This window comes from Sordaria macrospora, chromosome 4 (assembly GCF_033870435.1).
Source record: "Sordaria macrospora chromosome 4, complete sequence".
Classification (NCBI taxonomy): Eukaryota; Fungi; Ascomycota; class Sordariomycetes; order Sordariales; family Sordariaceae; genus Sordaria; species Sordaria macrospora.
This window is the reverse complement of record NC_089374.1, coordinates 1,725,984-1,748,765: the sequence shown is the minus strand read 5'-3', so window position 1 is coordinate 1,748,765 and position 22,782 is coordinate 1,725,984. Positions and strand designations below refer to the sequence as shown.

The following is a 22,782-nucleotide window of genomic DNA, read 5'->3' as shown; positions in this document are numbered from 1 at the left end:
GTCGTGGTAGTTACGTAGCGTGCTTCCACGGCTGACTATTGGTGGAGGCAGTACGATTTACCCCTGAGCGAACAGTGCCCATTGTCAATATTTACCTATTTTGGATTATGCAGGCGGGTTGACGTGGGTAGGTATACAGCATGATATCATATTCCAGACTCAGTTTACTTCTCCATGTGTCTCACATCACTACCTTACGGGTATCATCTCCATTATCATGAGAAGATGAGCACATATCGATTTATCAGTGAGGCAAGGCAGGAGAGGAGGGCTTGTTCAGGTATCTTATTTCCCTGGCGAAGTCAGGAATTTCCTGACGTTGCTGCTTTGTGATCATGGAGTTACAAAAACAATTCCTAATCCCGAGCAACAATCCGTCCGCCATTTCCCCTTTTCGCAAGTCTTTAATGCAAATGTGCTATGACCATAGTTGACGCCAAAGTGAACCCATCCATTTCCGCAACCCAGTGTTTGTTTGAGCTTGCAAGCACATTGAAAAAAGACCCCTCCCAAACCCAGCGTCCTTTACCAGCCTCCGGTATACTCGTCCAGCTGGGAGAATCCAAACTCCGCCACTGGAGCGGCCTCGGGCTCGTCAAAAGACACAGGAACCTCGGTGATAGGCATAACCTCATCTGATCCGACCTTGAGGGTATCCTACTCCTCAGCGGCGGGGGCAGCGGCCTCCTCCTCACCGGCCTGCTCCTCCTGGCGGGCAGCCTCAGCGGCAGCCTGGACCTGAGCGGCCTTGGCACCGTAGTCCTGGCTGATGGGCTGGGTAACGGGCTGCTCCTCCTTGGGCTCGATGATGGTGACGGCGTCAGGGAGAGTCTTCTGGGGGCCGGACTTGCCCTCGGGGTCAGAACCGCGCATGATCTTGACCTTGATACCGAGGACACCCTGGCGGAGGAGAACGTGGCGGGTGGCGGAGTCGATGAAGTCCTTAGCGGGCTGGCCGGAGTGGATCATGAAGCCATCGGTGAACTTCATGGACTTGGCGCGAGCAGCGCGGAGCTTGCCGGAAACGACGACCTCGCAGCCCTTGGCGCCGGACTCCATGATGAAGCGGAGGACACCATAGCAGGCACGACGGACGGCAAGACCGTTGAGGAGCTTGTAGCGGAGGGACTCGCACTGAGCGACAGCGGAGAGACCACGGTTCTGGACCTTGGCGGCGTAGAGAGAGACAGAGTTCTCAGGGAACTTGAAGCGCTTCTGGATGAGCGATGTGAGCTCACGGATGCGGCGACCCTGCTCGCCGAGAACCTCCTGGGTGTGGGTGGCGCGGATGATGATGTCGGTGACGGTCGGGGTAACGCGGACCTCAACGCCGGAGTAGCCCTCCTCAGCAAGCTCGCGCTGGAAGAACTCGTTCAGCTCGGCGTAGAAAACGCCATCAGCGACGAACTTTCTGCGCTTGGAACTGTAGACAGAAAAGAGAAGTAGTCAGCATCAACGCCGCTTTTGTTGTTTCCCAAGCCACCACTATTCCAATCCCGTCCCCGTTGGTTCAATCTGCTGCAACAAGCGGGCAGCATTTTCCCGGCTTCGTAACTGAAGGCCTTCGTTTTGCATTTGCACCACACAGCAGCAGCAGATCGCACCGACGTGGAAACAGACGTGTAAACGTGTAGTAGACGTGTAGGAGGCTTCCATGCTCTTGGTTTGCTCTGGTTGCTTACATCTGGGTGCCGGGAACAGCCATTTTTGCGATTTGGCTATGAAGGTCCTGGGGGCTTCAATTGTGCTGCTGAGGAGGATGGAGTGGGATACCTTCTCGCGGTGTTCACCGGACTTTTCAAAAAGATGGGGGGAAATTCGACTGGCACAGCTACTTTTTGCGAATTCCTTGGTGGGCTGTCCTTTACCGCTTCTGAGTGGCTGGCGGAGTAGGGTTAACAGCCGCCACGGCTTATCCCGGCTGGCAAGCGGCTGGCAGTGTGCACCCAGTCTGCGCGCCCAACGCCAAAAGCCGCCAAGCGCAACCCAAAAGGGAACGTACAGATCTCACATGTGGGGTCGCTTCCTTGGGCTTCCTGTCCAGGCCCAGCCTTGCGCCCAGACCACCTCGTGCACTTCGTCCATTGTCGTTGCGCGTTCGAGCGATTTTGACACCGGCAGGCATTACCTACGAACATCCCTCAGTCGGGTTCGGGGTGGTGCTGATAGTGGGGTAACCGGTTGCTCCATCGACGTCAATCGTCGCTTCCCCGGCCCAGGGCACGATGCTGCCCAGCTCCAGTTGCTGACCTTCTGCTTGTTCCCAAACCGCAGTCACAATTCGCATCTGATGCCTTTGGATCCAGACGGCAGGGAGGTTAAGCATCAGAAATTTATCAGTGTCTGTCGCTATAGCCGCCTTACCTCTAGACCTCATCTGGACCTCAGGCCAATCACTCGACCTTACAAGGTCCCGTGGATCATTCATCTTTGACCGGCACCGGTGACTACACGGCGGAGCTCCTCCTTTTCGTTTATATCAGGACACATGTTCCTGATTGGTACATCTTCTATTTCCCAGTCCTGACTCTGGCATTATTGTACAACTACGATACACTTAGACGAAGTATATCTCCCCTCCCAGTTCCTCTCGCCGCAACCGCATTGTCAACGTTTTGCCCCCTTGTCTGGACAACCTGGGTCTCGGACGTTCGGCCTCCTGCCCTGGCTGCACAGCGCCTCATAGTGCCGGGGTAGTTTATATTTACTTCCCAACATCACGATGGCGGCGCCTCACCTTAAGCACGTATGCTCTCCATGACACCCCGATTCAAACCTCGTTTTGTGTCTTTACTGAACTCAAGGCTAGACTTTCGCCAACATACATGCTTTGCGAGGCGGAAAGCCGGAACTCGGCGACCTTGCGCTCAGTGACTACCATCTCGTTTTCCGCTTCCCCCCCGAGTCTCTGACTGCCACAGATCCGAATCTGAAAAAGAGTGTGAAGCAAGTGTGGTTTGCCTTTCACATCATTTCGCAATGCACCTTGCGACCCACGCCCCCTTCTAGTGGCGTTCCTTCCTCGATACGTATTCGGTTCAGAGACTTTACATATGTTAGCTTCAACTTCTCAGATGATCAGGAAGCCCGGGAGGCATTTGAGTTCATCAAGGCCAGAACATGCAAGCTTGGAAGCGTCGATAAGCTTCTGGCCTTCAGCTACCGGCCTCCATCCAATGCACCCGAAAGCAAAATCAATGGTTGGGACATATACGATGCCAGAGCCGAGTTTCGCCGGCAAGGTATAAGCGAGAAGTCACGCGACTTGGGATGGAGGATTTCGACGATCAACAAGGACTACTCCTTTTCCCCGACCTATCCGGGGTTCCTTATTGTGCCCTCCAAGATATCCGACATCACGCTGAAATATGCTGCGAGTTACCGGTCCCGACAGCGAATACCGACTCTCACGTACCGCCACCCGGTGAACAACTGTACCATTACAAGATGCTCGCAGCCACTTCCAGGCATATCGTTCAAACGCAACATCCAAGACGAATCTCTGGTCAGCGCGTGCTTTTCGGCTTCGACAGAGTTTGCAGGCGGCGCCTCTCTCGACACAACAGTTGAAAGCCCGCCCCCGAGTACGGCCGATCTCACGACAGAGAGCGAGAACACTGATGGCTCAATATCGGATATTCAGAAGGCGGAGGATGAACTTACTGTTGGTGGCACTATACTTTACGACGAAAAGACTGGCAAGAGACTGATATATGGAGCTCAGCAACAAAACCTGATTGTCGACGCTCGACCGGTAATCAACTCCTACGCGATGCAGGCAATAGGATACGGCACCGAAAACATGGAGCACTACAAGTTCGCCAAGAAAGAATACCTCAACATCGACAACATCCACGTCATGCGAGAGTCGTTAGAAAAGGTTATCAGCGCCATCAAGGACGCCGATGTGTCACCCTTTCCCCCGAACAAAGAGCTCCTGGCAAAGAGTAAATGGCTGAAACATATAAGCGGTATCTTGTCCGGATCAGCCTTGATTGCGCAACGAGTAGGTATCCAGCACTCCAATGTCCTTATCCACTGTTCCGATGGATGGGATCGTACAGGCCAGCTCAGCGCACTTTCTCAGCTGATGCTTGACCCCTATTACCGCACTCTTGAAGGCTTCATTGTGCTGGTTGAGAAGGATTGGCTATCCTTCGGGCACATGTTTCACCTTCGGTCAGGGCACCTCAGTCACGAGGACTGGTTTACAGTGGACGGCGATGCACTCGCAGGGACTGCCGTGAGGCCCGGTGAAAACGATGGTCGGCAAGACCATTTTGAGAACGCTATAGCCGGTGCAAAGCGTTTTTGGACCAAGAAAACAGCCCCCGGGAAGGACGCCGTTACTGATGCGGATGGGACCCCTATCGAGACCGCCGTGGAACCTGCAGTTGCCGAAAATATGGCAACAAGACCTAAAGATATCTCGCCTGTCTTCCACCAATTCCTTGACGCCACCTACCAGCTCCTCAGGCAACACCCGACTCGCTTCGAGTTTAATGAACGGTTTCTGCGCCGCTTACATTACCATGTTTACTCCTGTCAGTACGGTACCTTTTTGTTCAACAACGAGCGCCAACGCCACGAAGCACGGTTGCAAGAACGCACAAGAAGCGTGTGGGCCTACTTTTTGAGCCGACGCTCGGAGTTTACGAACGAGCAGTACGATCCCACGGTTGATGACCACGTCAGGGGCCGTGAGCGTATAATAATTCCTCGTTGCGACGACGTGCGGTGGTGGCATCAGCTTTTCAACCGGACTGATGATGAGATGAATGGTGATCTGAATGCCTTGGCCGCAACAGCGGAGCGTGTAGCTGCCTATCAGCAGACTTCATCGTCGTCAGAGCTTTCAGGGCCTATTGATGCGGGTACGTCTGACGCGAATAGCAACCCATCGTCGTCCGGGGCACCATCGCGGACATCGGCAAGCCCCACCCGGAGCCCGCTGCCACCGGGCTTGGCAGCTACTACTGCCGGAGGGTCCGTGCTTACCGGCGCGGAGTCGGCGCACGATGTTCTGACGCCCGGGACTAGGAGTCCGGCGCCACTCAACCGAAATGCTGTCGCTGGAGATCCTACGGGCACTTTCGCAGCTCTTCAGGAGAGGATTTCCGGACTGTCGCTTGGAAAGGCTATGTTCGGCGGCGGCATTGGTGGCAGCACTGGGCGGAACTCCATTGGCGGAACCGGCTCTGATTCCGGGCGGAATTCGCAGAATGAACTGGTGGAGCAAGAGATGAAGAGCATGGAGTAGATGGAAGAAGAAAGCAATTGGGGGAGCAAAAGGCTACAGTAGAACTAATAGATGGGCGACTGGTTGCGTAATGGGAATAGCACGTTGGAACAGCATGTTCGCAGATGAAGCGAGGTTAGCGATGACTTTGGTGGTAGTAATGCCTGACTTTATAAGACAGCGAAATATCAACATCACATATTCCATAACCAACAACTAAGTTGCATGTGATAAGCTATTTGGCAGTGAGTTGCAGATTGGATATGAAATATTGTAACCACTGCCCTCAAGCTGTGATCAGGCAGGGGCAATCGTTGATGCTAATCAGTTTCCGGCTCTTAAGTCTCGGTTGCTCCTGCCATATATGTCATTGGGTTCCGGGAGCTGTACTACCTCGTATTTCATTTAGGTCTCCCTCCAGTGGCTTGCTACAATCCTACATCATGACGAAAGGCAACTTGAACAGAAAGAGCGGCTCAACGTCACGGATTTGAAGTGAAAGAAGTTATTGCCCATTTGGCATATGATGAATCTTTGTGGTACAATACAGCGAGTGGTGCTTGACGAACGGGCGGCTATCTACGTCCCAAGCTGAAAAGCCGAGTGGTCAGTGCTCCTTCCTTCCACTTCCTCACCCTTGTCCGCCCGGGCCCCGTCATGAACTGGACCCCAGCGTTGCGGGTCAGGTCAATTTGTGTCGCAGACCGGGTCCAGTGTCCCGCCGTGGGTTGATTGCCCTGCTGCCCTGCTGCCCTGCTGTCCTGCCTGTTGCTGCTCCTCCTTGTTGCGGCCCTGCGGGACCACCAAGCTCGCTTCGACCTCCAACCGCACCTAGGTGAATCCCCCCCAGAACAACCACCGTCAACCCTCCATCCAGCAACCCTTATTCTCAAGCAAACCCGTCCATTCAGTATCATTCCTCGCCTGCTTTCTGCCCGTTGTGTCGTGGCGCCGTGTGTGAGACGACGCTGAAGAGATCGCATCCAATTCCGATTCCGACCCGACGAAGCGTCACTCCTGCTTTCTCATCCAAGCAACCAAAAACCAACCTAAACACAACAAACCTGCCCGCCCAAGCAACGCAGTTACCTTGCGCACACGCACGCATCCACTTTCCTCTCTCTACTACAATCACAGTCACTGGTACCGCCGCCCGCACAGCATCTCCCGATCGGCTACCAGTCCAGTCCACAACCCCCGTCTTATTGCATCACGCCCGCAAGCGAACATCCGTACCAAGTAAAACAGTTTGTCCAAATCCGCCTCGCTCGCCGACTGTATACTTCCCCGCGATCCTCCGCGTCCACTTCACATATCACCCACAATGGCCGACGCGACGAACGCGAACGACGAGCTCTTTCCCATCGCCGTGCTTATCGACGAATTGAAGGTATGTTGGCGGTGACCCGGACAGCCAGAACCCCTGACTATCCCTCTTTGCCTATTGATGGGACGTAAACCCTGATTGACTTTTGGGCAGCACGACGAGGTTGTTCTCCGATTAAACGCCATCCACCGTCTCTCGACTATCGCCCTTGCTTTGGGTCCCGAGCGCACTCGCGAGGAGCTGATTCCCTTTCTCGATGGTTAGCCAACCCCTCGACCCAGCTTCAGCCTAGCAACCCCACTCACGCCGGCGTCCGGCCACACAGCCGTTGGGATTATCTGATACGGCCGCTGACACTTTTGAATACAGAGTCGGTCGAAGATGAAGATGAGGTCCTCGTTGCTCTGAGTGAAGAGCTCGGTAACTTTGTCGAGTACGTGGGAGGCCCCGCATGGGGACATGTTCTGCTTTCACCCCTTGAGAACCTCGCTGCGATCGAGGAACCCGTTGTGCGGGACAAGGTACGAATACGCGACCATTTCCTGGTTTCTTGCGATGAAATCCGCACACGTACTAACGAGCTTTCAGGCCGTCGAATCGTTGAACAAGATCTGCACCGAGCTCTCTTCGCAGCAAGTCGAAGAATACTTCATCCCTCTTACGATTCGCCTCTCCAAGGCCGACTGGTTCACGTCCAAGGTCTCCGGATGCGGCCTCTACACAACCCCCTACTCGAAAGTTTCGCCGCCCATTCAAGAACAGTTGCGCCAGCAGTTCGGACAGCTCGTCCACGATGAGACCCCCATGGTGCGCCGTCAGGCCGCCACCAACATGGCTAAGTTCGTGAAGGAGATGCCGACTGCCATCGTTGTCGAGGAAATGATACCCATGTTCCAGCACCTCGCCGGGGACGACCAGGACAGCGTCAGGCTCCTTACTGTCGAGATTTTGATCTCCATTGCGGAGGTTGTGCCCAAAGAGCAACAGTCCAGCCACGGCGTGCTCCTCACATCGCTACGCAGCTTGATAGAGGACAAGAGCTGGAGGGTCCGGTATATGATCGCCGACAGATTTGAGAAGGTTCGTAGTCGCGCTAAGCGCTGGGGCTCCCCTCAAGTTGCTTCTCAGAGGACTAACATCATACCCAGATTGCGAAGGCGGTTGACGAGGAGGTTGTGTCCAGAGACCTTGTTCCTGCGTTCGTAAAACTACTGAAAGATAACGAGGCTGAGGTGCGCACTGCGATCGCTGGTCAGATCCCCGGCTTCTGTGCTCTGGTTGATCGCAACGTTCTCCTGAATGACATCATGGGAAGTGTTGAGGATCTCGTCTCGGATAGCTCCCAACATGTCAGAGCCGCCCTTGGCACACAAATCAGCGGCCTCGCTCCTATTCTGGGCAAGCAAGAGTACGTTCCCGCAGTCGCGCAATCGTCCTGCTCACGCGTATGCTAACCATTGTAACAGGACTATTGATCATCTTCTGCCCATGTTCCTTCAGATGCTGAAGGACGAGTTCCCAGAGGTTCGCCTTCACATCATCAGCAAACTGGAGCTTGTCAACCAGGTTATCGGCATCGACCTCCTTTCTCAGTCTCTCCTTCCTGCGATTGTTCAGCTAGCCGAAGACAAGCAATGGCGTGTACGCTTGGCTATTATCGATTACATCCCACTCCTTGCCAGTCAGTTGGGCGTCAAGTTCTTCGACGAGAAGCTCAGCCAGCTTTGCATGGGCTGGCTGGGAGACACCGTTTTCTCCATCCGTGAGGCCGCTACTCACAACCTAAGGAAGCTGACAGAAGTGTTCGGTGTTGAATGGGCAAGCGAGGCTATCATTCCCAAGGTTATGGCTATGGGTGGCCACCCCAACTACCTTTACCGGATGACCACTTGCTTTGCTATCACGGTAAGAGACTATGTGGTACGCGATCGGGTAAATGCGCATGACTAACCAATGTTTACAGACCCTGGCTACCGTCGTCAGCTTGGATGTGATCGCTAAGTCCATCCTCCCGATGCTGGAGAAGCTTACAGCGGATTCGATCCCTAATATTCGCTTTAACGTCGCAAAGACATATGGCGTCATCATCGGTGTTCTTCGTCGCCTTCCCGATGAGGGCACCATCTACACGCTAGAAAAGGAGGGCAAGGCTGCTACCCCGTCGCCCAAGGGTCAGGAACTCATCCAGCAGCGCATCATGCCGTGCTTGGAGAAGCTTCAGAAGGACGATGATGTGGATGTGCGGTATTTTGCGACGACTGCTGCGGCTCAAGCAACTGGTCCTCTTATGGGAGCTGCTACCGAGGCAGGAAACCCCATTCCTAGCGGTGGGGAGCCCATGAACACATCTCCATAGACAACGGACGTTGAGACGCAAGAACATAAGAAAGCAGAGAGTCCCACCTAATGAAGAAAGTTTTTGTTACCATCAATGAGCAAACAGAGCAGCGTTAAGACTGATAAACAAGTGACCGGTTCTCGTCTCCCTAGGTTCGTCGTAGTTACTCGGGCGTTGCACCATCACTACTATTCATACGTTGCAGATTTGGCGAACATGGTTCTGCGTTATATAGGCATAGTGCTAAAATGAATGACCGTACGTTCAATAAGATATCCAACCAACGGGCGACAAGTCACCGCCAAACAATGTAAGGAAACAAAACCAGTTTAACCTGTGTCGCGCTGTTTTCCTCCCTTTCAACGCTGATGTATTTCGCTTCTTCACTGTGGTCTACTTGTTCCCATCCCCCTCTATTCTCGTCGTGACCCTCACTGTGCTGGCATCTACAAGTTTTCGACGAGCTTACTACTACTCATTCAAAATCGTGGTATTGGATGGGTTGCGTGTGGAAAGGGAGGGTTCTTGGTGATGATGATGTGTATCAAAAAATAAATAAAAAATGATGTGGTGTTGAAGACAAGTTGGTAGCTTACATTTGGGGCGGGGGAATTAACCCCAAGCTCCCCCTGTCCTCTGCTGAAGTTGTTGCCTTCCTTTTAAACCTTGCCGACACTGCAGTTGCTTCTTCCTTCCTTCCCTCCTTCTTTGTTGGATGCTTCCTACTCTCTGGTGACAGGGAACCCAGCAACTCAGAAACAACGTTCCGGGCCAGGCAAGAGAAAGACCGGACAGGACATGACTTCCGGAGTGCTTACCTATAACCGAAGATTACTCAGAGTTGCACTTCATAATTGCATTTAGATATCCATCCTGCACATGGTTTTTGAGCACCCACAACCTCATCTCCTTTGAAGTCATTACAGTGTGCTACTGTCCTGTCTATCCTCTCTCACCCCTTACTTCTCATCCTAACCACCCTCATCCCCCCTCCCACCCTCTAAATATTCCTCTTTTGAAAACACAACGTACTAATAGTCTGCCCCTTGACACCCCCAAAGCTGAAACTAGGGTACTCAATCCTACCCGCCTGCCTCAACCCGAGCTTCTTCTTCTCCGTGCCATCATAAACCTCGGCAAAGTCCGTCTCGAACCAGCCCTTCAGCTCCTCCTCGGTCCAGTTGCAGCTGGTCACCAGGAAAAACCCGCCGGGGCGCAGGAGCTGGAGGACGCGCGCGCCGTAGTTCTCGCAGATTCGCCGACCGCGGGAGTCCCGGCTGTCGGAGAGGGAGACGGCGTCGAAGGTGCCTTTGTCGAGGATCAGGTCCCAGCCGGCGTTTTGGTCTCCTCCTTCTTCTCGTTGTTGTTGTTGTTGTTGTTCTGATGATGGGGCGTGGGCGGGCCGGGCTTGGACGGTAGAGAAGTCGCCGTTGAGGACGTCCCAGACTTTGAACTCGATGCCGATATCTTCTTCTAACGCATGTTCCCCCTCCTCTTCTACTTCTTCTCCCTTTTTCGTCTCTGGTGTTTGTTCTTCTTTTTCATCCTCCTCCTCCCCATCCACGCCCTCCCCAAGCACCCTCGTCCTCAACACCCTCCTCGCCAACTCCACACTCTGCGCGCTATAATCCACCCCGCACAACCGTCCCTCCCAGCCATCATCGTGCAGCGCAAAGAGCAGGGAACCGTTGCCGCACCCGAGGTCCAGAACCGCCGCGTCGTCGCGCGTAAAGAGGCCAGAGAATAATTCGTGCTCTTGCTCGTCGAGGAACTGCACGATCTTGTTCTCGGCGTCGGAGTCGTCGAACCAGACGGTGCCTTCGTCCGAGGGGTTGGAGGCGTGGTTGGAGATTTCGCGGGTGTAGAGGGCGTCCCAGCTGGAGAGAGAGGGGAAAGGGAAGGTTAGCAAGCTGGTCAATGGGGTTGGAGGGTGGCTGGGATTGGGGATGATGGGGAGGGAATGGTAGGGAGCGGAGGGAGAAGGAAAATTAATGGGAAAAAACGTACTACTCCTTCGTCCCCAACTTGGAGGGCTCCAAGTGAGCGGGTTTCTCACCACTCGTCGTCGTGGTGACGGGGGTAGTTGTGTCGGCGGACATTTTCGGTGGCTTCGTATTTCGTAGTCGGGGAGGTTACCAATTGATGATATTCCAGATTTAGGTTCTTGGTGTGAGAAAGGTGGGTTCGTTTCGCTCGTATAATCTTCCTCTCTCTCGTGGAATTGAGGTCGCTGGGTGTGAAGCCAAATCTTTCCTACGGCAATGCTTCTCGCGATGCGGCAGAAAGCGCGCGGAAAGTTGCGATTTGGGGGATGGAGGGGTAACCCCGCCTAAACGGGAAGGCGGTGAAAGGTGTATAAGTTATGCAGCCAATTCGACAATCCTATCGCCAGTACACCTTCCATTGTCAATCTCCCAACAGAAGTGAACACGATACCACTTCGATGAAGATCTTGAGTTACACAAGTGTAGAAGGGTACACGAGAAATGCCTTTCAAGGTTTGAAGAGAAACAACTATGTGGTGGCTTATTGCCCTTGTTCAAGGGCAACCCTCCGTTCAACCCCACAATGTTAAAGTAACCCCAAACATATGAAGAGAAGTTTAGGATCATAACCAGGTCACATAAATCCATCCTCGGTTTTCATTTGCATCTTGTATTCCATTTGCCCACAATGTGCTTTGGCTGCCCTTTCAAACCAGTCCGTTCAGCTGTCTCCTCAAGTTCATCCCTATTCCGTTTTCCCAGCTTGCGAAACATGCAGAGAACTGGTCCTTCACAACTTGTCTCTCTCTCTCCGTGCACAGATTCCCTCTGTGCGCCCCTACTCATGGCCAATTACGGGCAGATAGAATGTTAAAAGGAGTAAGGAATATCCGTCAAGGCCTCAGATGGTCCAGACTGGCGCCTTAACCAGAACATGGCGTCCCCTGACTTCCACGCCAAAGGACCCGGCAAAGCGGACCCTTCCAGCATCCTTGGATTGTGAGGCTGCTCCAGATGGTGCTGTCGGCAGCGTCGAACTGTCAGCAATACTTCCCTTCCGGCTACCGGGTGGACCGCCGGCGGCGCTGTTCCCGCCTATGGTGTGATGGATGGTGTTCAACATACCGGATCTGGTGGCCTTGTCGCCGCGCGCGCGCTCCTTGGAAGACTCCTTGGCTCCGTCGCCTGCGGTCCCTTCCTCGCTGGCATCGGACGGACGACCTTCCAGGGGCGGTAGGGCCGTCTTTTCGACTTCCATGAGCTTGGTCTGGATGGGCTGCTCTGGCAAAGGGTAGACGATGGCAACGTCGCGGCTCTCGAGGGGCAGGTTGCTGGCGATCCCTACTGCCAGCTCCACGATCATGCCTACACTTCCATCAACTCCAACGGGCGCGGGTTCCGTAAGGTGCTGGAAAAGGTGAGCGGTCAAATTGCTGGTGGCGAGCTGGGTGAAGTTAGTTTTGTGATCGTCAGCCTCGGCACTCCTGAGAACGTCCTGAAGTCCTTCCAGTGTGGTCATTCTCCAGCTGACAACTTTGCTGGTCAGCGCATCGTGTTCTTCTTGGCTGTTCAACGTGTAGCTGAAGTGTCTGATGTTCTGCTCAATCGTCTTGAGCTGCTTGCTTAGCTCAGGCTCCAAGCCAGGGTGGAAGCAGCGGTTGAAGATCTCGTCTACGACCCAACGAGTAATGACTGCGCGGCCGACCGCGGTCATCTCTTGTCTGCCCGTCTTTAGCGCATCGGCGGTCACGTATGGGTCCAACCACTTGGGTAATGTCTTCCATTCCTTCCGGATATTGAAGGCAAGGTTTGTAATGGCACCCTGTAAACGATTGAACCGCGTCGTATACTCGCTGTCGTCCAATGACGTCCGGCTTTGCGACATGCGCTGGTTGGCGATGGCATTCTGGAGCTGTTCAACTTGGTTGCCCAACTGTTCGATTTCTTTCTTGCCGTCAAAGTACAGTCTCTTGACGTTCTTGTACTTGGTCACTACGCGCCGGAGAAGTCGCCTGATTAGTTTGCAATTCGCAGAGCGGAAAGGGGGATCGGGGGTTTCACGTACGCAGTTCCTTCAGGGTCTTCTCTTGGTCTTCGGCAGCACGTTCAGAAGAGGCCGGCTGGGGGCTATTACGCCCTTGGTCACCCGATCCATCGAAACCCTGTCTGTCTCCCTGGCGATAGCTGCTTGAACTTTGCCCGCCTGCGTTGGAGGGCTGGGACAAGTTGTTCATGCTGGGCTGTTGACTTTGGCGATAGCTTGGCGGGGGGCCAGGGGGTGGTTGTATCTCGCGGATCCCGGTTGCTTTATCGGTGGTATCCTGGGACCGGCGTCCGCCGGGTTGTGGGGCCATGACTTGCTGTTGCGGGGTCTTGCCTTGGGGTTGGGCTGAAGGCTGCGCGGGGAGTGGATTCTGACGCAGGGGAATATCCTGGGATTGGGGCGTGTAACTGCTCTCGTCCGAAGCTTGGAGGGATGATTGCACGTTTGTAGCAGAGCGCTGGTCCGAATCGATGGTGGGCGATTCGCGCGAAAGCTGCGAGACCGTCTCGGGATTCTTGTGCTGGGGATTGCCAAGGTGGCCCGAGACTGCAGAATGAGTGCTCGCCTGGTATTGTACTTGCGACGAGGTTTGGTATGGGTCCTGGGGGGTCACCTGCTGTGAGTGCTGGTGCTGTTGTTGGAGTGCGGCCTCAAACTCGGCCTGGTTGAATTGTTGCTGTTGGGGCTCCGGAGGAATCTGAACCTGCAGTTGAGGATGGGATTGTTGCTGCTGATGGTACCCGCTTTCCCCCGCAGAATAGGGCGAAACGTCTTTCTCAGGAGGGACCGGTCGAATGGTGGGGTTGTATTGGCCGTCTTGCGGGTTCTGGAGATGCAAGTCTCTTTCTTGTCCCGCAACAAGGTACGAGTCTCGATACTCTGCGGTTTGGAGAGGCGAAGGCTGTGACGGAGGATATTGGGTTTGCCAGTCGGCGGGAGGATGGTCAAGCGAAACCTGGGATACACCCGTGCGGATGGCGGGAGGAGGAGGCGGTTGGCTTATACGCCTTGACGATCTGCGAACAACACCTGAAGGGTCGCCCCACGAACTTTGTCCAGAGTGAGAATCGTGGTTGCGATGCGAGGACGAGCCGCTCAATATGTTTTTGATCAGTTTGCGCGTCGACTGCTTTGTCTTGGGCGGGGGTGGGGGCGGCTGCTGGTTTGCAACAAAAGCTTGGCCTTGTCCTTGGCCGGAGAATGGAGAATTATGAATGGAGGCCGTGTCTGGTAGGTTATCAACCGAGTTTGATTGGAGACTTTGCTGTTGTTGCTGTTGTATTTGCAGATGGTGATGTTGTTGAGGCGTGGCCGGGGAGTGTTGTTGTTGTTGTTGTTGTTGTTGTTGTTGTTGTTGTTGTTGTTGTTGTTGTTGTTGTTGTTGTTGTTGTTGTTGTTGTTGTTGTTGTTGTTGTTGTTGTTGTTGTTGTTGTTGTTGTTGTTGTTGTTGTTGTTGTTGCTGCTGCTGTTGTTGGGCCTGGGTCGGTGAGATTTGGGGGAAGCGATGAGAGTGTGACCGGGCCACTTGATCTTGGAAGTCGTGGTCTCTCTGGCGAGACTCAACGACACCAGTCACCGTGTTAGAATGTTGCAATTGCGGAACAGGATCAGCGAAATGAGAGGGACCGCTGGCGGGATTGTTGTAAATATTCACCAAGTGCGACGGCTGCGGCTGTGAGGCCTGTGCGAGGTTTAGTCCTGCGGCGCCGTTATCGATCTGAAAAGAATCGTTGGACCCAGAGCTGAAGGCCGAGTTTGGCAAGGCTGAAGAGGGGTTTGCAGCGCCCGCACCCGGGCTCGCGCCTGATGGAACGGAGGACGTTGCTTGCGAAGGTTCTTCAGCAACCGATGACCCCAGCAAGTTGTGTTGAGACCGGTTGTGCTTAGAAGACCGATTCCAGTACGGCATTATCGGGAGAGAGTCGAGATGAAAGGTTAAAGAGAAAGGACGGTATTGCGCTGGCGGCGATCACAGAGCCGGAGGACAGAAAACGTAGGTTGCCGAATGCACGGGTGGTGGTGGTGGTAGAGGCAGTGTTCTTCCTCCTCCTCCTCTCTGATGTTGCGCTGCCGAGTTCCAGTAATAGATCAGATAGCAACAGATAACCCCAGATAGCGCTGACAGGACTCGGACCTAAGCGGACAAGTTGGGATGGATGGAACCGGGCTTGGACCGAAAGAAGCACCGTTGACGACGACAAACTGAACTGGCTCCCGTCACTCCCAGAGACTGGAGCGCTTTCACTCGTACCGGGTCGTCAGATAGCCTGAACTGTTTGGGAGATCGGAGTGGGCGTGAGGGACAGTGCTGGCCTGACAAGGACGCAGATGCACTGCGTACGTCGAGGTAGGGAGAAGCCAACGGCACAAAAGGCGCATGCAAAACCACAAGCGGCGAATCCACGCACAGGCGACAGCGGGCAGCAGAAGCAGCACGACAACCCAACCGCAGCGAACGCTCTTGGAACAAAGCGTGAATGAGGGGTGGTTGTCCTCCGCAACGTAACGTCAAAAGGCCGCCGTGTCCGGGTCTTCAACGCCCTACGAGGACGGAGCAGGGTGTAGATAATATGAAGAGGTAGGTAGTAACAGTGGTGAGCAGAAGGTGAAGAGACGGACTGACAGAGACCAGGTACCTTGACATTCAGATGATGGCTTGCAACACGATCACAATGGGACACTGTGACGGAGTCTACACACAGCTGTTTGGAGCTCACCCACAGCACAGAGTTTGATGTCAGAGCTAGGAGCCAGCTGTGGAGCAAGGGACACAAAAAAGAATGAGACGAAAAGGGTCCAAGGTTCACATTCGTTTGGTTCCAGGCACCCAAGATTCCAAGGATCCGCAACAGGGCAGGCCGTTGGTGCTGAATTGCCTCCACCCTCGCAAGGTGCAGCTGGCGGACCCAATGGATTGGACGAAAGCAGGGGACGGGGGTTCATCAAGATGCCACTTTCTGCCACTCTGGGCGATCCTGGGGTCTCTTTCGTGGGGCTGTGTTCCGCGTGTGCTCCGCGTGCTGAATCCCTCTCTTCTCTCACAAAGTGCGAGTGCTCTATCCACTGGTTGGACGGGATGTGGGTAGCATCACATTCAGGGGCCAAGGTGCCATGACAGTTCAGCTTTGCCGATTAAAGGCGAGGGGAGCAGAACAATGACGGGAAACCGACCGATGTGGATGCCGTGAGCGTGAGCAGAACGGAGATTACGATAGACTTTTTGTTGGAAACAAAGGCAGGAGACGGGAACGGACCTTGAGACTAACTCTATTCGAGGTTCCAAAGAGGCAGAGGACTGTAGATCCGTAGATAGGCTTTTCAAGCCTCATCCTTGGCTTTGTCTACACTAACTCCCCGCTTTGAGCTTGATGCTTTTGACATCCATGCCCAACTAGCTCCAAGACTCAGTTGATTCTTAGTTTTCACAATGTTATTTGAAAGCCAAGTCCGAGTGATCTCGTGACGGACTTGATTCATTGTCACCCGGCAACCAAGCCGGCTGTGGTGAAGAAGAACAGAGTTGCAAAATATTGCCATTGGACGGGTACAATGCATGTGCGCATTGGAACAGATATCACAACAGAGCAACCTCAGCGTAGGAACGGCGGATGAATGCGAGCATGTCTCAGGAAGTTCGTGATCTCCTGGCCCCTCAATAAAGAAACTTCACCATGCAAAGGATATCCGAAAGAATGTATTGAGGGTGGTAGCATCAGGGTGGTCTACAACCCAACAAAGGTGTGCCATTTCCTTGAAAGTTGCAAATCTTGAATCCGAAGAAGCTGGGTGTTGATATGTTGGCGCTTGGCAACTGGTGGGCGATTACAGAAATGGTGGTGTGTAACCAAAGTACACTTTGACAGTTTGAATGCACACTTCAGGGGTCCTCGCCCGGTCAAGCCCAACGGGTTCCGATAGGTGTCAATTGGACGTAATGTCCCGACGATTGACTCCCGGTCCTTCGGGGCCGATGTTATTTATAGCAACATTGTAGCGGGTAGAGGTAGCTTGGCGCCCGTTCGGTGACACCCGGTCGTTGCACTGCCCTCCCGGTGGCCAAGTCGTCCAAAGCTGAGAAGAGCTGGAAAGCTCTTGCAGCTCACAAACTCTCGAGCGAACCCTGTTCATCTCACATGCATTTTGATTGAACCGTTAACCTTGGTTGAGACACATGGCAATCATATGCAACTAGGACGAGCTGAGGACCGGGCGCGCCTGACCACATACAAATCAAATGTTTGCTGGTATCAGCCTCAACGCTGCCTTCCTCACACGTGAACCTACTTCCTAAGTGGTACATACGTAGGTGGGTTGAGCATCTACCGGTTGCTTCTGTAAGCTTTCCTCATCGTAAGGGTCCTGGAGATGGGAGTTCCGTAATCAAGGAACAGCCGTGGCGTTATGCGATTTTTAGAAATCCATGTCAGTTGGAGTAACAATAGAATGAAGGTCGTTCAAGTTTGTTGCGGCATCTCCTTGCAGCCCCTTCGGATGTTTTCCAAACCTGTTCTTCGAACACATACTCGGTGTCGTCGGACGTTCTTCGACAAACAACTTCAGCCCCGGCACAATACAAATAGGCGGAGGAATACGGTCGTAGTGAATGACTAGATATGCCACTTAGACAGTGTGCGCGTGCTCCGACCGGGGTGCCCATGTTCGCCGAAGGGCTTGAAAATCAAGCCGATAACCAACCCTTCCTTAGCAAGTCGGCAGGATACGTGTACCGGCTCATAATATTGCATTGTGGCCATCTGTTAAAGCAAATCAGTATTGGCTTGCTTCGTGCCCGCTGTGATGATAAATGTTCTATTCCGTCATTATTCAGCTCTTTATGTACAGGTCCCTGTTTTGACCTTCATCACGGACTGGTACCGTGGTACTTTTCAGACTCAACGTAATTCAGACTGCAGCGGGCGCGCTCTCCTCTATTGAAGGGGGTAGGAAGTCTGGGGAAGGGACTCGAGGTGCTTGCGGTTGTGTTCATTTGCCTGGAAATCATATCGTTAGCTGTCAGCCCGGACAAAGGCATTCGAAGCCTGCTGTGAACTTACGAAAGGAAGTCCACAGTAGTTGCAGGTGGCAATCTCAGGCTTGTCGGTGTTGATGTAAATTTTGGGATGACCGGCAGGGCCACCACCACCATCGCATGCGACAATACGCTCGTGCACCCACTTGACAGGCTGCTTGTGGATGAGCTCCATGGCGGACCATGGTTGAGGCTGTAGTTTGCAACTTGGGTTAGCAAGAGTTTCAAAATGTTGGTATATCTGGTCTTGTCCCGAATGGTGGTTTGCGAATTGCGATTGCGCAGAGATCCGTTCCTGGACAACAGGCCGTAGCTCACCTGGAGATCAAAGTTGGTCTGCTCGAAACGGGGGCCGGTCATGGCCTCGGAGCGGGGCTTCTGACTCCGAGACCAGATCTCAGCGCGATTCGGAGCCTGCTTCACAACGGCGGCCGGTTCTGTCGGCGTGATTTCAACAGTCTTCTCTCCATCCTTCTTCTCGGGCGCTGGAATGGTCGATGACGAATACAATTGACGGCCGGAAGTGGTGAACGAGCGAGCGCATTGGCGCGACAGCTGCTGGGCAGCCCGCAATCGCAACGGGTACATGGTGGATGTTCAGTGGAGGAGGTTGTGATGGAGACGGGAGCGTCTCGAGTCAGTCACTGCGGGCACCGGCCGAGAGCTGGACCAGGTCAGGTAGGTATGATGAAGTTGAGCTTCGTCAGTGGGCCAATGCTGTTGTCGGCAGATTATCGGTATGGGGGTGTGCGGCTCTGAGCCTGGGTGGTCCGTGCACCTACTTTGAAGCTGGCAATTAAGCTAGAAGAAGTGGGGCTAAATGGCCGTCAAGGGAGGTCCCACCTTGACAACCCCGGACTTTGGGAATTTTTGTCAGTTTGTCAAATGTCAACCATTCTTCTGTGACGCGATATCATCACCGACGACACGCGATATCATTACCGGCGGGTCAAAACCTCGTCGCATTACTGGGCGCCAGAAAGTTGTTTCCCAACCTATTAATCCCGACGACAAGATCATTTGCGATAATATTATCCAATACTTAACGCTACCGCGCGCCCATTTCACATACCTACGATGGCTCCCGCGAACCCACCGACCATGGCGGCACCACAGGTGCAAAAGACGATGTCTTCTCGCTTGATGACGATGAAGTTCATGCAGAGAGCAGCCGCTACTGCTGCTACTGCTGCTACTGCGTCGCCAACGGACAAGTCCAGCATCTCGAAGACAGAAGACGAGGGTCCCTCGAAGCGCCGAAAGCATTCCCATGCATCGAAAACGAGCACACCCAACGCGGAGGCCGAGCAGGCATTGTACGATCAAAAGGCTATCCAGGCTGCGCTGGAGGAGGAAGAGAAGAAGCGACAAGCTGCCATTGAAAAGCGTGCTGCAGAGCTTGGTGACTCCCACTGGGTGTTGCCCGGAGCTGCCGTCGCCCCCAAGGCCGGGGCTCGCCCGGTGCTGAATGTTGTTCAAGTTGGATTTGCGCAGATTGACTACTCAGGCAACGCGAATGACGACGATGACGCTCCCGCCGTTGTTTCAACCACCCCCCGCTTCCGCCAGTTCAACATAAAGAAGAAAAAGGCATGTTTGTTTATTGGGCAGCAAGTTTGTTTTCACACGCTAACGTGGCTATGTAGGATGAGAAGAAAGAAGACGATGACGAGAGTGATAAGGACAGTGATAGCTCAGGCTCAGACTCCGACGATGACGACGACGACGACGATCGCTCCGAGGATGAAGCATCCTCAGACTCCAACAAGCAGGCGGATCGAGGCCAACAACAGGGTGCTGACCCCAGGGGACAGAAACGGGCAAGGCCAGGGTCCACGTTCTCTGACAGAAAGAGCGAGGAGCGCAGGAAGGCAGCGCAGTTTGCGCAAGGCCGAAGGAAGAGGGAAGTTAATCCCAACCGCCCTGCCACGCTATCTTCGGGTGGCCAGCCCCAAGGCTCTCAGCGGCAGGGTTTCACCGGGGCCTGCCACACTTGTGGACAAAACGGTCACAGAGCTGCCGACTGCCCCCGCAAGTCGCGGAAGTAGCGTGATGGTTCAGTATCCATTACAGTTACGACCGGGTGTTCGGCTGTATAAATCTGGCCGCGATGCTCATAAGCTCCATGATCATGGGTTATTACTCTCCGGGCCGGAGAGAGGCCAAATGATCGGATGGGTTCCTTGGGGCCTGTGGAGGACCGGGAAATGTGTGCCCATGGCGTCTACGCCGACTTAGAGTTAAGGTCTTTGACTCAGGCCATAAATGGGGTTTCTTGAGGGGCACTTTTTTTGACACGTTGACTATCCTGGCGGCGGAAGGATTCATTTTACAGGGGGTAGCACCGCGCAATATGCGGTCTTTGGTCCCGCCAGGCATTGTATGGCCTTCGGTGTGATGGATCGCATCATGAATCCTCAGGGGTATTTCCCTTCTGTTGATGGGCGGTTAAAGGGGTGGAAGTGTGATGAGTTTTGCATGCCGCTAGGCAGCTTAAAGAGATTTGAAACGTTCTCTTGAAGACCTCCGAAGCGCCGGGGGGAAGTCTACCCACCCGCTCACGCCTCCTAGACCGGTCACCGGGCAAGCTCATATCCGGACAAGGCATTTGTTAATGATTCATGGTTTCGATAGGCCAAGAATCTCAATTTCCCTGCCATGGCTGAGGAAGCAAAAGGTTGCATGCGGCCTAGAATGCTTTTGCCGCCGAGCCGCGAGGAACAGGACGGAATATCAATCACAGGCAACCGCAATATTGGCTTTTGACGGGTGACATCCGTCCCGTGTTTCTTTTTCATCGGTACCATCCCGAACATATTGAAGAATCTTGGCGGCTGAAGGTCTTGGGAGCAGCAACGCACCACAATACACTTTATACGGTCCCTCTTTCACTATCTGGGGGACTGTTACAACCCCCCACGTATCTCACTTTCATTTTACACATCCGTGCTTCATCCCGTCCATAGCAAAACCAGAGGATTCCTATCCTGATTTTATCCCATATACATACCAAGTACTACACGTGAGCGGAAACACAGCCCATAGGGTAGTTACAATCGTCACTTCTTGTCACATAGTTTTTGTTACCTGAGTGGCCATGCCTAGTAGACTGGTGACATACCATGACACATATGATATAATAACCAGCCTAGGTAAGCTGGTAGCATAACACCAAGCCCGACGTTTTTCTGCTAAGTGTGCCGTTGCGTGCTTGTGCTAAAGTTCGCGTGTGTAGTGTGTGACAAATGCTTGTTGTGAATGTTTGTCGTTTGGCAACGCACACAACACCCGGACAACAACGGACTACCTTGCGAGCCTTTTCTCCCTTCCACTGACTATCTACACAGCCTGCTCTGTTTGATGATACCGTATGTAGTACGACAGGTTAACAGCAGAATGTTGTTCTATGACAGAGCAATCACTTATCTTCACAGGGAGAGTTAGTACAATACAGTGTCTATAATGAATCAAACCAACTGGATAACGTGAACAGCCAATTACGGCGAGAGGTTTAGGGTGAGAAAGGAAACGACATGTAAAAACGACAACAATGCCATTGATGATGGTTCACCTGCAAGACATTCCCATAGTGGAACACTTGCCGTTCGTGGGTCGTCCGTCAGTCGGGGTTGACTTGTTGAAAAAGTGCAGGATCTAATCACACTCTATATATTTATTCTATTTTAAGATGTGCGGCTCCTGTTACATATCACGAAACGTTGGGGCAATGAAATGGCGCGAGAGGGAGAGGAACACTTCATTGTGCGTCCTGTGGTGATGGCTTTTGATGGGTCAACATGGTGATGAGCCGCATGTATTCCGCTTCAGTTTATGAAGTGTCAGTCAGGCAAGTGGTCGAACTACTGGACACACACCATACTTACCCTTTCGTCCCATGGATTCGCATCTTCAATTTGAACCTTCGAATCGCTCTTGCCATCTGATGTGTTTCCTAAAATCAGTTGGTGCAGCTCTTGACGTTGAGTTGACGGCAAGGTGGGCTGGCGGGGTTTGTGGGTCCCCAGATACCTTTATCGACGGATGGATAAAAAAAAAAGCCATGCTAACCAGAAGGGGTATCGTCGTTTCCAGGCCTCAAACCCTCACTTCTCTCCCAAAACGGCAACGAGACCAGGATGGTTGTCAGAGGATGTCAGGCTGCCGGGCTGTTCAGCTTGCTTTACGCATCTGGGCATCCTGTTATATATGATCTTCTACCTGAACTGTTGACGATGAGGCTACCCGTAAGCTGAACTTGCTGCCTTGATCTGTGCATACATCATAGCTCTATACTCGTCAAGGCTCAAATCGCCTTTTTGATCCTAACCTGCGGTAGGGTCAGGCGGGTTAAGATTAAATGCGGGAGCAACTTCTAAAAATTAAGTACGGACTAGAGTATTTAGATTTTGACTGTTCATACTAGTAAGCTAATGTAGTTTATGATTTTGAAATTTCTATTATTAGTTATATAAGTAACTCTAACTCTTATTAATATCTGTTACTATATTTATTTATTGTATATTCATCTTATATTATTACCTCTCAATATTTATACTTTACTATATATTTAGTATCTTATCTTCTTTTACATAACTACAAGCCTTAATACCTCTTTAGAATTGTACGTAAGTATATGATTATATACAAAAATTAGTTTACTTCAGCTTGCTAATAAAATTAGTAGCTGTGTAGGTACTCCACGTTCTTTAAAAGTTGCCCCCGCATTCGATCTTAACCCGCCTGACCCTGCCACAGGTCAAGGTCAGAAAGGCAATTTGAGCCCTGACGAGTAGTCCGCCAAAGGAGCTGATGCTTACCAA

At 53.0% G+C, this 22,782-nt stretch overlaps 7 protein-coding genes across 7 annotated transcripts; 3 read left to right on the top strand and 4 right to left on the bottom strand.

The window, feature by feature from the left end:
• Positions 1-277: 277 nt before the first annotated feature.
• SMAC4_01921 (40S ribosomal protein uS3) lies at positions 278-1,789 on the bottom strand. Its single transcript, XM_003348851.2, has 2 exons — positions 1,683-1,789; positions 278-1,423 (listed from the first exon to the last, which is right to left on the bottom strand). Exons 1-2 carry the CDS (start codon positions 1,703-1,705, stop codon positions 658-660), a joined length of 789 nt encoding a protein of 262 aa, XP_003348899.1. The 5' UTR covers positions 1,706-1,789; the 3' UTR covers positions 278-657.
• A 325-nt stretch (positions 1,790-2,114) lies between these two features.
• On the top strand, positions 2,115-5,452 carry SMAC4_01920 (uncharacterized protein). Its single transcript, XM_003348850.2, has 2 exons — positions 2,115-2,746; positions 2,810-5,452. Exons 1-2 carry the CDS (start codon positions 2,723-2,725, stop codon positions 5,258-5,260), a joined length of 2,475 nt encoding a protein of 824 aa, XP_003348898.1. The 5' UTR covers positions 2,115-2,722; the 3' UTR covers positions 5,261-5,452.
• Positions 5,453-6,066: 614 nt separating this feature from the next.
• On the top strand, positions 6,067-9,270 carry SMAC4_01919 (uncharacterized protein). The gene is made up of 7 exons (XM_003348849.2): positions 6,067-6,629; positions 6,720-6,825; positions 6,936-7,087; positions 7,155-7,646; positions 7,715-7,974; positions 8,033-8,471; positions 8,530-9,270. Exons 1-7 carry the CDS (start codon positions 6,564-6,566, stop codon positions 8,920-8,922), a joined length of 1,908 nt encoding a protein of 635 aa, XP_003348897.1. The 5' UTR covers positions 6,067-6,563; the 3' UTR covers positions 8,923-9,270.
• A 177-nt stretch (positions 9,271-9,447) lies between these two features.
• On the bottom strand, positions 9,448-11,195 carry SMAC4_01918 (uncharacterized protein). Its single transcript, XM_003348848.2, has 2 exons — positions 10,912-11,195; positions 9,448-10,781 (listed from the first exon to the last, which is right to left on the bottom strand). Exons 1-2 carry the CDS (start codon positions 11,001-11,003, stop codon positions 9,905-9,907), a joined length of 969 nt encoding a protein of 322 aa, XP_003348896.2. The 5' UTR covers positions 11,004-11,195; the 3' UTR covers positions 9,448-9,904.
• Positions 11,196-11,494: 299 nt separating this feature from the next.
• Positions 11,495-14,842, bottom strand: SMAC4_01917 (uncharacterized protein; the record flags this gene model as incomplete). Its single annotated transcript, XM_066089672.1, has 2 exons — positions 11,495-12,881; positions 12,955-14,842. 2 exons carry the CDS (start codon positions 14,840-14,842, stop codon positions 11,791-11,793), a joined length of 2,979 nt encoding a protein of 992 aa, XP_065946784.1. The 3' UTR covers positions 11,495-11,790.
• A 2,908-nt stretch (positions 14,843-17,750) lies between these two features.
• On the bottom strand, positions 17,751-18,662 carry SMAC4_01915 (uncharacterized protein). Its single transcript, XM_003348845.2, has 3 exons — positions 18,281-18,662; positions 17,988-18,155; positions 17,751-17,924 (listed from the first exon to the last, which is right to left on the bottom strand). Exons 1-3 carry the CDS (start codon positions 18,548-18,550, stop codon positions 17,862-17,864), a joined length of 501 nt encoding a protein of 166 aa, XP_003348893.1. The 5' UTR covers positions 18,551-18,662; the 3' UTR covers positions 17,751-17,861.
• A 377-nt stretch (positions 18,663-19,039) lies between these two features.
• On the top strand, positions 19,040-20,010 carry SMAC4_12099 (uncharacterized protein; the record flags this gene model as incomplete). Its single annotated transcript, XM_066091055.1, has 2 exons — positions 19,040-19,552; positions 19,609-20,010. 2 exons carry the CDS (start codon positions 19,040-19,042, stop codon positions 20,008-20,010), a joined length of 915 nt encoding a protein of 304 aa, XP_065946783.1.
• Between the last annotated feature and the right edge of the window lie 2,772 nt (positions 20,011-22,782).

Coding starts and splice junctions, on each gene's coding strand:
- SMAC4_01920 (XM_003348850.2), top strand. CDS start 2,723: ATGGCGGCGCCTCACCTTAAGCAC. Junction 2,747..2,809: donor CGGCGCCTCACCTTAAGCAC/GTATGCTCTCCA, acceptor ACTCAAGGCTAG/ACTTTCGCCAACATACATGC.
- SMAC4_01918 (XM_003348848.2), bottom strand. CDS start 11,003: ATGTCCGCCGACACAACTACCCCCGTCACCACGACGACGAGTGGTGAG. Junction 10,782..10,911: donor AAGTTGGGGACGAAGGAGTA/GTACGTTTTTTC, acceptor CTCTCTCTCCAG/CTGGGACGCCCTCTACACCC.
- SMAC4_01921 (XM_003348851.2), bottom strand. CDS start 1,705: ATGGCTGTTCCCGGCACCCAGAT. Junction 1,424..1,682: donor GCTGTTCCCGGCACCCAGAT/GTAAGCAACCAG, acceptor TTCTGTCTACAG/TTCCAAGCGCAGAAAGTTCG.
- SMAC4_01915 (XM_003348845.2), bottom strand. CDS start 18,550: ATGTACCCGTTGCGATTGCGGGCTGCCCAGCAGCTGTCGCGCCAATGC. Junction 18,156..18,280: donor AGACCAACTTTGATCTCCAG/GTGAGCTACGGC, acceptor TGCAAACTACAG/CCTCAACCATGGTCCGCCAT. Junction 17,925..17,987: donor ACTACTGTGGACTTCCTTTC/GTAAGTTCACAG, acceptor TATGATTTCCAG/GCAAATGAACACAACCGCAA.
- SMAC4_01919 (XM_003348849.2), top strand. CDS start 6,564: ATGGCCGACGCGACGAACGCGAACGACGAGCTCTTTCCCATCGCCGTG. Junction 6,630..6,719: donor TGCTTATCGACGAATTGAAG/GTATGTTGGCGG, acceptor ACTTTTGGGCAG/CACGACGAGGTTGTTCTCCG. Junction 6,826..6,935: donor GCTGATTCCCTTTCTCGATG/GTTAGCCAACCC, acceptor TTTTGAATACAG/AGTCGGTCGAAGATGAAGAT.